General features: G+C 50.7%; 1 protein-coding gene across 1 annotated transcript in view; it reads left to right on the top strand.

Annotated features, from left to right (window-relative positions):
* Positions 1–16,616, top strand: part of ATP9A (ATPase phospholipid transporting 9A (putative)) — a 119,559-nt gene that overhangs the window by 46,310 nt on the left and 56,633 nt on the right. The window contains exons 7-13 of the mRNA XM_066586949.1: positions 585–679; positions 5,510–5,590; positions 6,950–7,025; positions 9,300–9,376; positions 12,947–13,107; positions 14,979–15,121; positions 15,284–15,396. Coding sequence (XP_066443046.1) covers positions 585–679; positions 5,510–5,590; positions 6,950–7,025; positions 9,300–9,376; positions 12,947–13,107; positions 14,979–15,121; positions 15,284–15,396 — 746 coding nt within the window. The remainder of the gene's footprint in view (positions 1–584; positions 680–5,509; positions 5,591–6,949; positions 7,026–9,299; positions 9,377–12,946; positions 13,108–14,978; positions 15,122–15,283; positions 15,397–16,616) is intronic.

The following is a 16,616-nucleotide window of genomic DNA, read 5'->3' as shown; positions in this document are numbered from 1 at the left end:
TGCAGCCTGTTGGTCAGAACGATTCCTGACATCCTCCTCCGACCCCTTTCAGGGATGAGTTGTTCCCATCCGCAGGATCCCCTTTCGCTGGATGTTTGCCTCGATCGCGCCATTCTCTGTATACTCTCCTCACCGTTAAACAAGAAAACCCCCACGGTTGGTGGTGAGGCCCCGTCTAGTCTAGCACCGATGGCCGGCCTCGTTGGAAGTCGCTCCGATCGCTGGATCTTCCCATCTAATGTGGATTCACACTGAAACTGATCCGCGGAAAACTTGTCACGTGATTTTATGCCGCACTCCGGGGTCACAGGGGGAATTACCATATAGGGGGCGCCAATCGTGAGAGCGCCGGGGCTCTAATAAAGGGCCGGTCAGTGTATAGGTTAGGTTTTGTGTATGTGAACGTTTTTATGTAACCGTTGCCTCCATGGGTTAATGTTCCCTCATATGCTTCATTATGAGACCTCCGTGGTGGAGCCAAAAGAAGACCCCCATTATAGATCAGTGAGCAGCACAGTCTGACTTTTCACAGTTAACTTGAATTTCAGCTACGTTTGACTATAACTTGTGTCCGTTTTTCTCAGGGTCCTGCTTCTTACGCACTGATCAGCTTGATGGCGAGACCGACTGGAAGCTGCGGCTGCCAGTGTCCTGCACACAGAGACTGCCCACTGCGGCGGTAAGTAGTCCATGTACTTAGCCCTCCAGAGAGCACAGAACCTGCAGGTGCCGAGTGCCCTGGGGAGGTTACTGAGCATCCGTGTGAGATGGATGGATAGATGGATGGATACACTCCTACTATATATATATATTCTAGTAAAACCTCCACTAACGTCAGTAATCTGTCTGAAAGCAGTCGGCTTTACCTGAAACCATTGCTACTCGAGGTAATTATTTCCATAGGAATCAATGTAACATAGTATGTAAGGCCGGATGAAGACAATGTCCATCTAGTCCAGCCTGTTTATCCTCCTGTGTTGTTGATCCAGAGGAAGGCATGAAAACACCAAGAGGCCGGAGGCAATTAGCCCTTTTGGGGGAAAATTCCTTCCCGACTCCCTAATGGCAATCAGACTGTTCCCTGGATCAACCCCTAATAGTTCCTACCTGACTGTATACCCGGATTAACAATTAACCTAAGATTTATATCCTGTAATATAGTAGCGCCCTAGAAAGACATCAAGTCCCTCTTAACCTCCTCTATGGATCCTGCCATCACCATGTCCTCAGGCAGAGAGTTCCACAGTCTCACTGCTCTTACAGTAAAGAATCCCCTTCTGTGTTGGTGATGAAACCTGCTTTCCTCTAGACGTAGCAGATACCGCCGCAGTCCTGGGTATAAACAGATCATGGAGAGATCCTTGTATCGTCCCCTCATGGATTTATACATAGTTATTTGGTCGCCCCTTAGCCGTCTGTTTTCCGGGGTGAATAATCCCAGTTTTGGTGCCTCTCTGGGTATTCCAGTCCTCCCATTCCATGTATTAGTTTAGTTGTCCTTCTTTGTACCCCTCCAGCACTGTAACATCTTTCCTGAGCCCCGGTGACCAGAACTGTACGCAGTATTCCATGTGAGGCCTGACAAGTGCCTTATATAATGGGAGGATGATGTTCTCACCCCTCCAGCACTGTAACATCTTTCCTGAGCCCCGGTGACCAGAACTGTGCGCAGTATTCCATGTGCGGCCTGACAAGTGCCTTATATAGTGGGAGGATAATGTTCTCGTCACTCGCTTTTGCAGCAGCTGACTGGCATTGGTTACTCCAGTTTAGTCTACAGCCCACTAGTCCCCCAGGTCTTTTCCCTAGCTGTACCCTATTTAGTGTATATTGGTGACATCTGTTTCTCCTGCCCATGTGCAGAACCTTACATTTATCCACATTGACCCTCATTTCCCATCCCCCCCCCCCCGATCCCCCGGCTTATCTCGGTCCGTTTGTAGCCGCACATTGTCCTCCGTTGTATTAATTATATTGTATAATTTTGTATCATCTACAAATATTGATATGTTACTGTGCAGCCCCTCTATCAGGTCGTTGATAAATATATTGAACAGAATGGGGCCCAATACTGAACCCTGTGGCCCCCACTAGTGACGGGGGCCCAATCAGAGTATGAACCATTTATTACCCCCTCTGCTTTCTATCTCTGAGCCAGTTCCTTACCCAGATACACCCGTTTTCGCCCAATCCGAGCTTCTCATTTTGTATATCAGCCTATTATGCGGCACGGTGTCAAATGCTTTAGAGAAGTCCAGATATAAGAGATCAATAGACTCTCCCAGGTCCAGCCTAGAGCTTACTTCATGGTAGAAGCTGATCAGATTGGTCTGACGTGATCGACCCTTCATGAACCTGTGCTGGTGAGGAGTTATTCCGTTGTTCTCCTTGAGATACTCTTCGATGGCGTCTCTCAGAATCCCCTCACATATTTTTCCCATTACTGAAGTGAGACTTACCGGCCTGTAGTCACCAGGCTCACTTTTGGCCCCCTTTTTGTAAATTGGAACCACGTTGGCAATGTGCCAATCCAATGGTACAACCCCGGTCTTGATAGTGTCCACAAATATTAGATATAGCGGCCTAGCTATCTCATCACTTAGTTCCCTTAGTACCCTTGGGTGTAATCCATCTGGGCCTGGTGATTTATCGATTTTAATCTTCTTTAATCGGTTCTGCACCTCCTCTGTGTTAGGTATGAGATATTTTGTGAGGGTGTCATTTTATTCCCCTTCATCTCGTGTGGCATTTCCTTTTCGTTTGTGAATACACTTGAAAAGAAACTATTTAATAGGTTTGCCTTCCCTCCATCATCTTCAATAATTTCTCCTGTATTATTTGTTAAAGGGCCAGCGCTCTCGGTGCAAATCCTTTTACTGTTAATATAGTTGAAGAATAGCTTCGGGTTGTTTTTGCTCTCTTTGGCGATCAGTCTTTCTGCCTCCTCCTTGGCAGTTTTGATCTTATCTTTGCATATTTTGTTTTTTTCCCTGTATGATTTTAGCGCTTCTTCGCTGCCTTCTTGCTTTAGTGGTTCTAACCCTTTTTTTTTCGTTTATTGCCCCTCTTACCGTCTTGTCGAGCCACATCGGTTTCCTTTTACTTGAAGTTCTTTTATTTTTAAAGGGAATGAACTGCTCACATGAGGTGATTAGGATCCTTTTAAACTCCTCCCATTTGTCCTCCGTACTAATATTTTTGAGGATGTTGTCCCAATTAATGTTGCTGATAGTAGTTCTGAGCTCATCAAATTTTGCTTTACTGAAGTTTAGTTTTTGTCGCTCCCTGATAAGGCTTCTTATTGAATGACAGCTGGAAGTTGATTATATTGTGGTCACTGTTCTCCAAGTGCCCCTCAACCTGCACCCTCTTTATTCGGTCCGGTTTGTTAGTTAGTACTAAGTCCAGAATGGCCCTCCTTCTCGTTGGTTCCTGTACAAGTTGGGTAAGGTAGTTAGGTTCTTGAGATCAATTAAAGATATCACCCCTATGAGATTTGCAGGTTTCGTTTTCGCATATTATATCTGGGTAATTAAAGTCCCCCATGATAATTACTTCGTTGCGGTTTGACACCTCTTCTATCTGCCTTAATAGTAAGTTATCAGTTTCTTCTGTTGCTTTTGGTGGTCTATAGAAGACTCCTATCAGGATTTTGTTATTTTTTCTTCCCTGTATTTCTACCCACAGAGATTCCCCATGTTCATCTCCTACACCTATATCCTCCTGTAGCCTCGGCATTAAGTACAATTTGACGTACAGACATACCCCTCCCCCTTTCTGGTTCCCACGGTCCCTTCTGAAGAGGTTGTAACCCTGTAAATTCACCGCCCAATCGCACTTATCATCCAGCCATGTTTCCGTAATTCCGACTATATCACAGTTTTCATCGGCCATTCTCACTTCAAGCTCACCCACTTTGCCGATCAGACTTCTTGCATTCGTAGTCATACAATTTATACAGTTTTTTTTTTTTTTGTTCTTTAAATTCGTTTTAGGTTCAAATAAATTTTTATTTTAGTAACATATCAAACAAATAAAGATATTGCTTCAATCTTTGTGTCAATATTGTAAAATCTTTTGAGACAAACTAATGAAGCGGAGGGAGGGGAATAAGGTGAATAAGAAATGAGGAAAGGTGGAAAGTAGATGATGAATGAAGAATGACTTATGTATGAGGGGGGGGGGGGGGTTCTGGGTGGGGCACGTGCTTGGCACATCCGTCTCATTCTGATAATGACTGTCAGACGGGGTATCCCTTTACACACGTCCACAACTTCTCTCCTTTAAATTTGTTTTGTTGCTAATGGTACTATTGGCTGATCTGTCAGTTCTAACTGTACTAACCCCGCCCCCTGCTCGACATCATGTCAATCCAATTAATTCGTTCTAGACATTCAAAAAAACACAAAACCACATTTAATAAGTATAAATGTTCTTTAATACCAAAAACAATAATAAATGAATATAAACGACTACTATAAAGAATAAATGGACATTGAACATGTTACTGTGTGTTCTCTGTGGTGTTACATAGGACTGCAGGTCACATCTCCTACATCCTCTGTCCTCAGTGTTATCACTGTGTTCTCTGTGCTGTTACATTGGAGTACAGTTGTACTGTACTGGTGTATTACCCGTCCCCGATGATGAAGGGTGGGTTACATTAGTAGCAGCAGCAGAAGGAGGAGACGCCGAGCAGGAGATCACATGGGTTCAGCAGCAAGGTCACGTGGGCCGGCACACACCGCTGTTATAAGAGGCAACCAATGTTAGGCCTCCTGTCCAATAATCCGCAGTGAACGCTTTCCATAGGATAACTATGGAAAGTGCAGCCCGATGTACACGAGCGATTTGCCTGATTCTCCGTGATGCACATATCATTAAGATAGGGTCATTGTGCAAAATTGCGATGGCAAAGTGCTTCCCGGTAGCGGCAATCCGTGGCGGCATATCACACCGCCCACAAACAGGCGGCCTTACTAGAGACAAAACTTTGGCTAAAAAAACTCTCGAAATTGGTCTTAGTAGAGGTTTTACTGTGTGTGCGTGTATATATATATATATTTTATATCTCCTCCTGGGGGGGGGGGGGGGGATGTTCCTGGCGATCAGTGTATATCTGCAGCTGTTGTCCCTCATCTGGCAGTCATCGGTCCGTGTCCTCGGGGCGTGCAGATGTTCACCTTACAATTTACTTTGGGCACAAAGCCCTAAATAACGGCGCACACGTCTGTAGATGGCTGGGTCATGTGACCAGGTCTCTGGGTCTTTGGCGTTCCTCAGTGTCGCCTGTGATTTATACAAGTTATCAAATGTAAGAATATTCACCAAACATCAGAGCCGGCGGCACATGAGGGTGAAGAATAAGCAGAGATGCAAAGCTTTATAGTTCTATTTAATGGTCCTGTTTAGTTTCCCGGCCTCCATATTGGTGGTTCTCTCTGCAGTGACGACACGTGGCGGGATAGAACTGTATACAGGCGGTATATAACTTGTTGGTGTCTCTCAGGATTTGCTCCAGATCCGAGCCTACGTCTACGCAGAAGAACCAAACATCGACATCCACAATTTTGCAGGAACTTTTACCCGGGTAAGCACCGCCGGATCTGCTGCATGGTGGCCGGTCACATGATTTGATGGACCCCCTCACATCACTCTGTAGCAGCGGCCATCTTGGAGAAGGGCAGATGTAGCCAGATAGTGTAAAAGTAAAAAGCCGGACTGTAGCTGCACCTCCGCCCCATCATGGCCGCAGCATGGTACCCCCAACTGCTTCACATCTGTAAACAGGTCTTGAAAGTTTCCATATCTGAAGGAAATCCGTCGGCGCCAACAGAGCCGCAAAATCAGTCCCAGCAACAGGTAGGCGCTAAGAGGAGAAGTCTGATACATTGTATTCACTAGACTCTGCAGCGTGGTGAAATGGCACTTTTCCTGTACAGTAATAAGCTGCAATCTGTCCAATGGGCGGTCTTTCAGTTCATACTGACCCGCTGTTTCTTCGCGGAGTCCTCCAGCCCCTCCCTTTTGTCTAATGATTGACATCTACAAGCTCCCTTGGATGGAGACAGCCAGGACCGGTATGAGCTGCAAGACCGCAGTATCAGACGTCTTTCCTTAGTACCTGCCGATCGCTGCGACTGCTTTAGGGGGCTTCATTGGCGCCGACAGACTTCCGTTAAGGGTGCGTTAACCTGTAGGTTTGGTGCGGATTTTCAGCATCCAAATCTGCTTCATTAATGCCGACTCCGGTTCATCTGGGGGTCCGCAGCTGATTTCAGCCTGTAGATAACAATGCTCCCCTCACCTCCGAATACGGAGCGCTCGCTGCCGGCACCGAAAGAGAGCAGAGCACACTGCTACTGAACGCTGCCGCCGCAGGTCAGGTGGCGGTGGACTGCCTGTTACCGGGAAGAGATGGCGGTGCGCGGTAGTGTTTGCTGGGTGCCGGCGTGTGCTGACAGTCGGTATTCGCCGCTATGTGCAGGCTGAAATCAGCTGCGAATCTGAGTCAAAATCCACGGATCTTGCAACAAAGTGTAGTTTGTACAAAATGTATCGGCAAGCGTATTCCGCATGTGGATCATCCGCCGGATCCGTGGCGAATGCAAATGAAAATCCACGGATGTTTTAATGCTTTTCATTGACGTGTTTTTCTCATCGTGTAAACGAGGTTGTAACAGTGAGTGTGGGGCGCGGCTGCCCACCGCGGGAGATACTGCGATCTGAGTCCAAGCTCTGCGCCAGTCTCCTCCGTAGCGCAACAGAATACGTATTTACTTGGTGCACGCTGCGTTGAATCTGGCGCAGGTTTTGTCTGCGCATTTTTTTCCCCAGTTTTTTTTTTTTTAATGAGAAAACGTTAATGAATCGCTTTGCAATTTTAGCGCTGGGAAGACGCAGATAAATCCGCGCCGTGCGTTCATGTTTCATCTGTTGCTCTCCCCAGGAGGACAGCGACCCCCCGATAAACGAAAGCCTGAGTATCGAGAACACGCTGTGGGCCAGCACGGTCATCGCTTCTGGTAAGATAAACATTCCCGGCCGCAGTCGCATGTTAACAATTTAATCCCTCGTTAATCTGCTTGTAATTGATGATAATTGAGTCATTGAGAAAATTAGTCCCCAAATTAGTTGTTTCGTGTTTTCTCTTCCATCTGTGACACTGCGAGAGCAGAAATAACGCGCCGTCCCCCCGGGGCGATCTATAAACGATGCCAATATCATCTGTCAGGAATCCCAACCTATGACATCAGAAGGCCGGCCCCACTTCCTGCGCAGTCTTATGAAGAGCAACATGGCTGCCGACATATGAGGGCGACCGTCCGGCGAGGCTCACCTGTTGGAGCTCCGCTTAGGAAAATACTAACTAACTGCTTAAATAAGTGTTTTTTTTACATGGGGCGGGTGGCGCTGTTTGGTGAGTGCTGATCAACAAGATTGGCGCTCATTTATCTGCCTTCACACGGGCTGATTCAGAACACATGGGGGTTGATGGTACATACGATCGTTGGTCCCCCGTACACTTTGATCGCTGTTAGCAGAGCTCTCTTCCCCTCCCCCACTTACACATGTGTTGCCAACAAAAACTGTTAATTCCCAGTCATTGTTACAATGCTGCCTCCCAGTAGGTGGCGCTGCAGAGGGATTGTTCCATCTCTGTTATTTGCATATTACCCAGAGTAGCATGGATGGCCTTATAAGTCTCCGCACTCGCCTTATAGGAGCTCTCCCTAAGGAGAAAAGATGGCGTTCCTCGCCAATGAAAGAGTGAAGCCACACCCTTTTTTCAGATGCGGCAAACCCCCCCCCCCCAGACTGTCCCCGCAGTCCCGCATGTACAACGGAACCGGACTGTGTGAATGGCCCCCAGACTGTCCCCGCATGTACAACAGAGCCTGACTGTGTGAATGACCCCCACACTGTCCCCGCGGTCACGCATGTACAACGGAGCCTGACTGTGTGAATGACCCCCACACTGTCCCCGCATGTACAACAGAGCCTGACTGTGTGAATGACCCCCAGACTGTCCCCGCGGTCCCGCATGTACAACAGAGCCTGACTGTGTGAATGACCCCCACACTGTCCCCGCAGTCCCGCATGCGCAACAGAGCCTGACTGTGTGAATGACCCCCACACTGTCCCCGCGGTCCCGCATGTACAACAGAGCCTGACTGTGTGAATGACCCCCACACTGTCCCCGCATGTACAACAGAGCCTGACTGTGTGAATGACCCCCACACTGTCCCCGCGGTCACGCATGCACAACAGAGCCGGACTGTGTGAATAACCCCCACACTCTCCCGCGGTCCCGCATGTACAACAGAGCCTGACTGTGTGAATGACCCCCACACTGTCCCCGCGGTCCCGCATGTACAACAGAGCCGGACTGTGTGAATGACCCCCACACTGTCCCCGCGGTCCCGCATGTACAACAGAGCCTGACTGTGTGAATGACCCCCACACTGTCCCCGCGGTCACGCATGTACAACGGAGCCTGACTGTGTGAATGACCCCCACACTGTCCCCGCGGTCCCGCATGTACAACAGAGCCTGACTGTGTGAATGACCCCCACACTGTCCCCGCGGTCACGCATGTACAACGGAGCCTGACTGTGTGAATGACCCCCACACTGTCCCCGCATGTCCAACAGAGCCTGACTGTGTGAATGACCCCCAGACTGTCCCCGCGGTCCCGCATGTCCAACAGAGCCTGACTGTGTGAATGACCCCCAGACTGTCCCCGCGGTCCCGCATGTACAACAGAGCCTGACTGTGTGAATGACCCCCAGACTGTCCCCGCGGTCCCGCATGTACAACAGAGCCTGACTGTGTGAATGACCCCCACACTGTCCCCGCAGTCCCGCATGTACAACAGAGCCTGACTGTGTGAATGACCCCCACACTGTCCCCGCAGTCCCGCATGTACAACAGAGCCTGACTGTGTGAATGACCCCCACACTCTCCCGCGGTCCCGCATGTACAACAGAGCCTGACTGTGTGAATGACCCCCACACTCTCCCGCGGTCCCGCATGTACAACGGAGCCTGACTGTGTGAATGACCCCCACACTCTCCCGCGGTCCCGCATTTATAACGGAGCCTGACTGTGTGAATGACCCCCACACTCTCCCGCGGTCCCGCATGTGCTGTTGGTATTTCCTGCAGTTCCTGCCGGTTTATCTGCAGATACAGACGGTAAATTCCGCGCTGAAGACAAGGACTCGTAAGGGAGGCGAGCTGGAAATGTAGTGCACGTCGTTTCCTTCAGTCGTGAAATGATGCTATATGTGTTTGCAGGAACGGTGGTCGGAGTGGTGATTTATACGGGCCGCGAGCAGCGCAGTGTGATGAACACCTCCAACCCGCGCAGTAAGGTACGAGATCCGTGGAGGACGGACACATTTCTTGGCATCGGATGTTTTGTGTTTGGCTCGGAGCGCTCATGGGATGCAGAAGGTTTAGCACCCGTTCACGTACACGCAATATTCAACTATGCGCTCACCATCGCTACCCTGCTCCTCCTAGCCGCAGGAAACATATCCCCCAACTCAGGCCACCCCCTACAGCTGTCTACTAAAATGCCCCCCATGCCCCATTCAAATGCGCCCTATGGAACTCTCAATCCGCGTGCAACAAACTCCCCACTATCCACAACCTCTTCCCCACCAAACACTTCAACCTGCTCGCCCTCACCGAAACCTGGATACAGCAGTCCGATTCTGCCTCACTACCTGCATTGTCCTATGATGGCCTGCAGTTCTTCCATACCCCCAGATCGGACAACAGGCGCGGCGGAGGAGCAGGCGTCCTCCTCTCGCCTAACTGTACCTTCCAGGTCATTCCCTCAGCTCGCTCGCTTACCTTCGAGTCCTTCGAAGTCCACACCCTATGACTCTTCCGCCCACTGCCCCTGCGTGTCGCAGTTATTTACTGGCCCCCAGATCCCACCCGCCTGTTCCTAGACCACTTTGCTGCCTGGCTCCCCCACTTCCTATCCTGTGAAATCCCAACCCTCATCCTTGGTGATTTCAACATCCCTACTAACGACCCCAGCTCCTCATTTGCCTCCTGGCTTTTAACGCTTACCTCCTCCCTTGGCTTATCACTAATTTCTGACTCCCCCACTCACAGAGATGGCAACACTCTCGATCTAGTCTTCCTCCGTCTCTGCTCTGCCTCCACTTTACTAACTACCCCCTTCCACTCTCAGATCACAACCTCCTCTCTTTCTCCATCAGGTACCCTAGCATCTCCCCTGACCCTCCTATCTATCGCACCTCTAGGAACCTCTAGTCTGTCGGCACCAAACAGTTCACCGAGACCATTTAGTCCTCCTTGTCCCCTATCTCTCTCCTCCCCTGCCCTAACCTGGCAGCCGAACACTACCACACCACCCTCAGTCATGCCCTGGATGAAGCAGCACCACCTTTAACCTGTGCCGTCGACCGCAGACCACGCCAACCTTGGCTCACGTCCCAAACTCACTTCATCCGGTGGTCCTCTAGGTGTGCTGAGCGCTTGTGGAGAAAGTCAAAGCTGCCAGCAGACTTCCTCCACTTAAAATTCATGAACAACTCTTCAACACCTTCCACTCCCTCCTCAGCCCCAAAGAACAGTCCCCTGTGATGGACCTGACTGCTGGAGAACTAGCTGCCTATTTCAAAGAAAAAAATCGACAACATCCGAAAAGAAATCTCTGAAAACTGCATGGTCAGCCCCCAACCCGGTCTCCTCAGCACTGCATCCAGCACCCACTTACTATCTACGTCTCCAGGCTGCTTTCCGCTGCCCGCCCCACCACCTGCGCTAGCGACCCTTTCCCCCCTCACCTCCTCCGGTCCCTCTCCCCGGCTCTCATTACTCACCTCACCACAATCTGCAACCTCTCCCTATCATCTGGCACCTTCCCCTCCTCATTTAAACACTCCATCATATGCCCTCTGCTCAAAAAAACAACCCTGGACCCGACTGATGCTGCCAACTACCGACCCGTCTCAAACCTCCCCTTCATCTCCAAATTACAGGAACGCCTGGTCTACTCCCGCCTTACTCGCTTTCTCTCTGACAACTCGCTCCTCGACCCCCTCCAGTCTGGTTTCCGCTCTCTACACTAAACCGAAACTGCCCTCACAAAAGTAACAAATGACCTGATGACTGCAAAGTCGAGAGGTGATTACTCCCTACTAATCCTCCTTGACCTGTCTGCTGCATTTGACACTGTTGACCATGACCGTTTTCTCACTATACTCCACTCTATTGGTCTAAAGGACACTGCTCTCTCCTGGTTCTCTTCCTACCTCTCTGACCGCTCTTTCAGTGTCTCCTTTGCTGGTTCTCCTCTCCACTTTCTCTCGCTGTTGGGGTACCCCAGGGCTCGGTCCTTGGTCCCCTTCTCTTTTCTATCTCTACTGCCCCAATTGGACAAACCATCCACGAATTCGGCCTCCAATACCATCTCTACGCTGATGACACCCAACTATACACCTCCTCTCGTGAGATCTCTGAACCATTCCTCCAAAAAATCACTGACTGTCTGTCCGCTGTCCCTAATACTGTCTTCCCTTTTTTCTCAAACTTCACCTCTCTAAAAGTGACCTGCTCGTCTTTCTGCCTTCCAACCGACCTCCCCTCAACATCTCCATTCCAGTGTCTGACACCATCATAATCCCCCGACAGCATGCCCGATGCCTTGGGGTCACACTGGACTCTGACCTCCCCTTTACCCCCCACATCCAATCTCTGGCCCAAACTTAAACCTCAGAAATATTGCTAAAATACGTCCGTTCCTAACCACGGACACGCTAAAGATGCTCGTGGTTGCCCTCATCCACTCCCGGCTTGACTACTGCAACTCGCTACTCATCGGCCTCCCCCGCACTAGACTCGCTCCTCTCCAATCCATACTAAATGCAGCAGCCAGACTCATTTTTCTATCCAGCCGTTACTCAGACGCCCCTGCATTATGCCAGTCGCTGCATTGGCTGCCCGTCCACTGCAGAACTAAATTTAAACTCCTCTACCTCACTCACAAAGCTCTGCATGGCGCTGCGCCACCATACATCGCCTCCCTACTGTCAGTACACCACCGTACATCGCCTCCCTCCTGTCAGTACACCACCATACATCGCCTCCCTCCTGTCCGTACACCACCCAGCCCGCTCACTCCGATCAGCTAACACCCTCAGACTAAACACCCCTGTAATACGAACCTCACACGCTCGCCTACAGGACTTCACCAGAGCAGCACCCATCCTCTGGAACGCTCTACCCCAAGGTATCCGGACAATTCCCGATGCACGAAATTTCAGATGTGCCTTAAAAACGCACCTCTTCAGGGAGGAATACCAAATCTCCTGACCTAGTCCCCCTCCCTATGGCTCTCCACACCTTCCACCCTGCCTATCGAATACGACCTCTACCCCTGTACCCTCTTACCGCCCCACTCTGTTTACCTCCTAATAACTGATTTCCACATGAAATCCCCTATTGCCCATGTTCCCCCGCACCTCACTCTCCCCCCCCCCCCGCACCTCACTCTCCCCCCCCCCCCCCCGCACCTCACTCTCCCCCCCCGCACCTCACTCTCCCCCCCCCACCTCACTCTCCCCCCCCCCCCCTCACTCTCCCCCCCCCCCCCGCACCTCACTCTCCCCTCCCCCCCCGCACCTCACTCTCCCCTCCCCCCCCGCACCTCACTCTCCCCTCCCCCCCCGCACCTCACTCCCCCTCCCCCCACCCCATTTGTTTCAAACTGACTGTTGTATTGTTTTGCATTTATCCATGCCTGAAAGCGCTGCGGAATAAGTTGGCGCTATACAAATACAGATTATTATTATTTACGGTTCTGACTGGTTTCAGTGCTCTATTATCACCGCAGCATTGGAGCGGTTGCTTGTCCCATAACCCGCCAGCGATGGCGCTCTTACATTCTCTCTGTGCCACAGATCGGCCTCTTTGACCTGGAGGTGAATTGTCTGACGAAGATCCTATTTAGCGCGCTGGTGGTCGTCTCGCTGGTCATGGTGACGCTTCAGCACTTCGCCGGTCGCTGGTATCTGCAGATCCTCCGCTTCCTGCTGCTCTTCTCCAACATCATCCCCATCAGGTGACCATTATGAGGAACCCACAGAAACTAGTGTACAATGCGCCATTAGTGGCCCCTTGGAGCGGCCCCACCGGGGCACAGGGAGAAAAATCTCTTCCCGGGAACCTCGACAGAAAAGAGCAAAATTACCTCCGACTCCAAACAACTAAATCAGACTGCGGAATTACACCCCAGATAAGACCCCAAAAGTAACTGGACCCCAGAGCAGATCAATAACTGCACCCCAAAATTAATCTGACCCCTAAATTTACCCCCAAAATAATGAGACCCCCACCACCACCACATCGGGCCATTTGCACTGGCAAAAAAAAATGTTCCATGTCACGTTGTGCTGGGACTTCTAGTTCCACGGAGGTGGTAAGTTAAGCTATAAACAGTTACATTCTTGCCACTTGTTGTATAATGAAAAGTTCCAAAACTTTTCTGTTCACTTTTTCAATTATTCCCCATTTCCAAGAGCTCTGCTTGCTGTCAGTGAATGGATTACACACAGCCGTCTGCTTCTCCCAGCGGAGCGCAGGCTGTTGCATCCAGTCATTGTGACAGTGAGCCCGCAGATATCGCTGTTCCTCCGAGGTTTGGCTCGTCACTGATCCGTCCAGCTTGCACATCGCTTCTCTCGGGCCCTTAAACCTGATGAGGGGATTTAACCCTGTGAGGTTGTAGTCGCGGGGGCGAAAGCAAATCAGAACTACATCACACTCTGTTTGCTGCGATTACGATGCGTTTCAGCATTTAAAAACTCATTGCGCCGCGGTCCGTGCGTTCTGCACACGTGTGAAAGAGTCTCATGTGCTTTTAATAGTGTTTTTTTGCGCACGTAAGCGCTGCGTAGTTCTGTGCAAAAGAACCCAAAGCCCATTGATGGCGTGTGACTATGCAGCGAACGTGCGCATCACGCAGCCCGCTGACTTTAATGGCGTATTTCGGTCCGTAAGTAAGACCCGCTGCAACGTTTTTGTTTTTTTCGTGCTCATGTAGACGCACAAGAAAACACGTGTGAGTGGGAATATAGCGGTGGGGATTCAGTGCTCCGTGGCATGCGCCTAAAACCTCTGCTCGCAATACCTCTGTGTGAGCGGGCATTAGGCTGTATTCGCGTGGGCAATGTTCATGGGCAAGCTCCGTCTAATTGTGATATGGATGGAAGCGCACATTAAGGACACCCGGTGCGTGCAATTAGCTTATTATGATGGGTGACTTTATTTTTGGTGATGCGATAGTCTGAGATGAAAAAGATTAGCCTGTTATTTTCTATGGGATCCTAAAAAAAGAGAACCGCACGTCACGCTACGCCATTTTTCTACAGGCAGAACATGCGGTTTTTCACGTTTGCAGCGATGAGTTGTTCATTTGTTGAAAACCACCACACTCACTGAAAAGTCCTGTTTGACATCGCGCTCGCCCGTGTGAATGCGGCCTAAAAATGGTAAAAACCGCATTGTGCTCACACACGAGTCACATGACCTGCAAGCATAGCGGGCGCCAAGAAATAGGCGCTGCTGCAATCTGTTTTTCCGTCCATTGGTGCGAACAAACGGGTTGAACTTCATGGCTTCTTCACGTGTGATCCCTATCACAATTGGGTGGATCTTGTGCGCGACGATCCCCGCTGTGACCACAGAACGCCCGCCGCACGCAGCGCACTCACAGTGGGGAATCCCTACAAACGATCGCAATGTATCGGCGGCGCTTTAGCAGTGGAGGAGAGTCCTATATCAGAGGTTGAGTCTTACGCGACAATACAGCAGTGTGAGGGTCCCCACAGGGCAGCCCCCTCCAGCTTATGACTTGCTGGGAGTTGTAGTCCGCTGCAGCCGAAGAGCCACAGACATAGACCTGCAGCGTCCCTCATATTGTTTATCATGCAGCTTGCGGGTCAATCTGGACATGGGGAAGATTGTCTACAGCTGGATGATCCGCAGGGACCCCAAGATCCCGGGAACGGTGGTCCGATCCAGTACGATCCCGGAGCAGCTGGGACGCATCTCCTACCTGCTGACTGACAAAACAGGTAAGAGCCGGGCTGGCGTGGAATGTGTTCCCGTACGTACGGGCAATAATGGCGCGGCGGAGGCCTTGTTGCCGTTGTTTATGGTTTCCCTCCTGTGACGGCTGACTTGCTGTATTATCGGCTCGCAGTCCGCTAATAATACGATAACGCTGCGTCTTGTAGGGACCCTGACGCAGAACGAGATGGTCTTCAAACGTCTTCACCTGGGGACGGTGGCCTACGGGATGGACTCCATGGACGAGGTGCAGAGTCACATCTTCAGCATCTACACGCAGGTACGTCCTACCATAACGCAGACTGGACCCGGCCCGCTGCGAGGTGTGGGGGCCGCAGGGGCGGTTATGGAGGTCCTCCTGTTTTATTTCTTCACACTCTATCATAAACCTACAACGGCCTCGTATATCGTATGCTGGTCGCCTCAGCAACCAATCACAGCACAGCTTTCATTTTACTGCAGCAGTGTAAGAAGTGAAAGCTGCGCTGTGATTCGTTGCCCATAGAGGCCTATGAGATGGCTCTGATAAATGAGGCCCAGTCTATAGGGGCTGGGTATAGGGGGAGCGCGTTGCATACGTGCGCTTTGTCCTCAGTGCAACAGAGATCTGGCTCCCTCTGACCAGGAGATGTTCTTCCGCTGCTCAGTGATACAAGTTTTGCGCTCTTTTGCCCGCTGGAGTCTTTCTGTTTCTCTTACACACAATGGCGCTGGAACTTGTCGCCCGCTGTTATACCATCCGTGCGGAGGAACGGCGAGTTGTGCGTTCGGACACGTTAGTTGGAGCTCCAGCGTTGTATTCAGCTGACTGTGCAGCCTGTTGGTCAGAACGATTCCTGACATCCTCCTCCGACCCCTTTCACTGATGAGTTGTTTCCACAGGATCCCTTTTCGTTGGATGTTTCCCTCGATCGCGCCATTCTCAGTATACTCTTCACACTGTTACATGAGAAACCCCCCACCTTCTAGCATCGATGACCAGGCCTCGTTGGAAGTCGCTGCGATCGCTGGATTTTCCCATCTAATGTGGATTCCCCCTGAAACTGACCCGCAGGGGGCGCTACTAAAGGGGCTGTTCAGTATCCGTGTTGTGCCTTTATATCCGCTTGGACAGGAACGCTCGTCGGCTGTCAGTGTGCGTCTAGTAACTGCGAACAGATTTGCGCCGCGGGGTCCGCTCTGACCCTTCTGTATTATATATGGTTTCCCCGGCGGCGGTTCACGAGCCGCGGTTAATCCCGTGTGGGCCGCCCGTGAGCGCTGTGTGATGGAATCCTGTAATCGCTCACATGAAAGGCAGCAGAAGTGAGAAGGATGAGATTTATGTGCGCCCGGAGAGCTGCGTAATGCACAGCCGCCATCTTGGACCCCCCAATTTCTCCTGCTGTTGACAAGTGATTAAGGGGCTGATTCTGCGCCGTGTAATGAGACGCGTTTCCTTCCAGTCTCATTCATGGCTTCCATTACTATTTCCATTCCGTCACCTTTTGACCTGGAAGT

The sequence above is a fragment of the Eleutherodactylus coqui genome, chromosome 13, assembly GCF_035609145.1.
Source record: "Eleutherodactylus coqui strain aEleCoq1 chromosome 13, aEleCoq1.hap1, whole genome shotgun sequence".
Lineage (NCBI taxonomy): Eukaryota > Metazoa > Chordata > Amphibia > Anura > Eleutherodactylidae > Eleutherodactylus > Eleutherodactylus coqui.
Note: the sequence above shows the minus strand (reverse complement) of the source record. Positions and strands in the feature narration are given on the sequence as shown.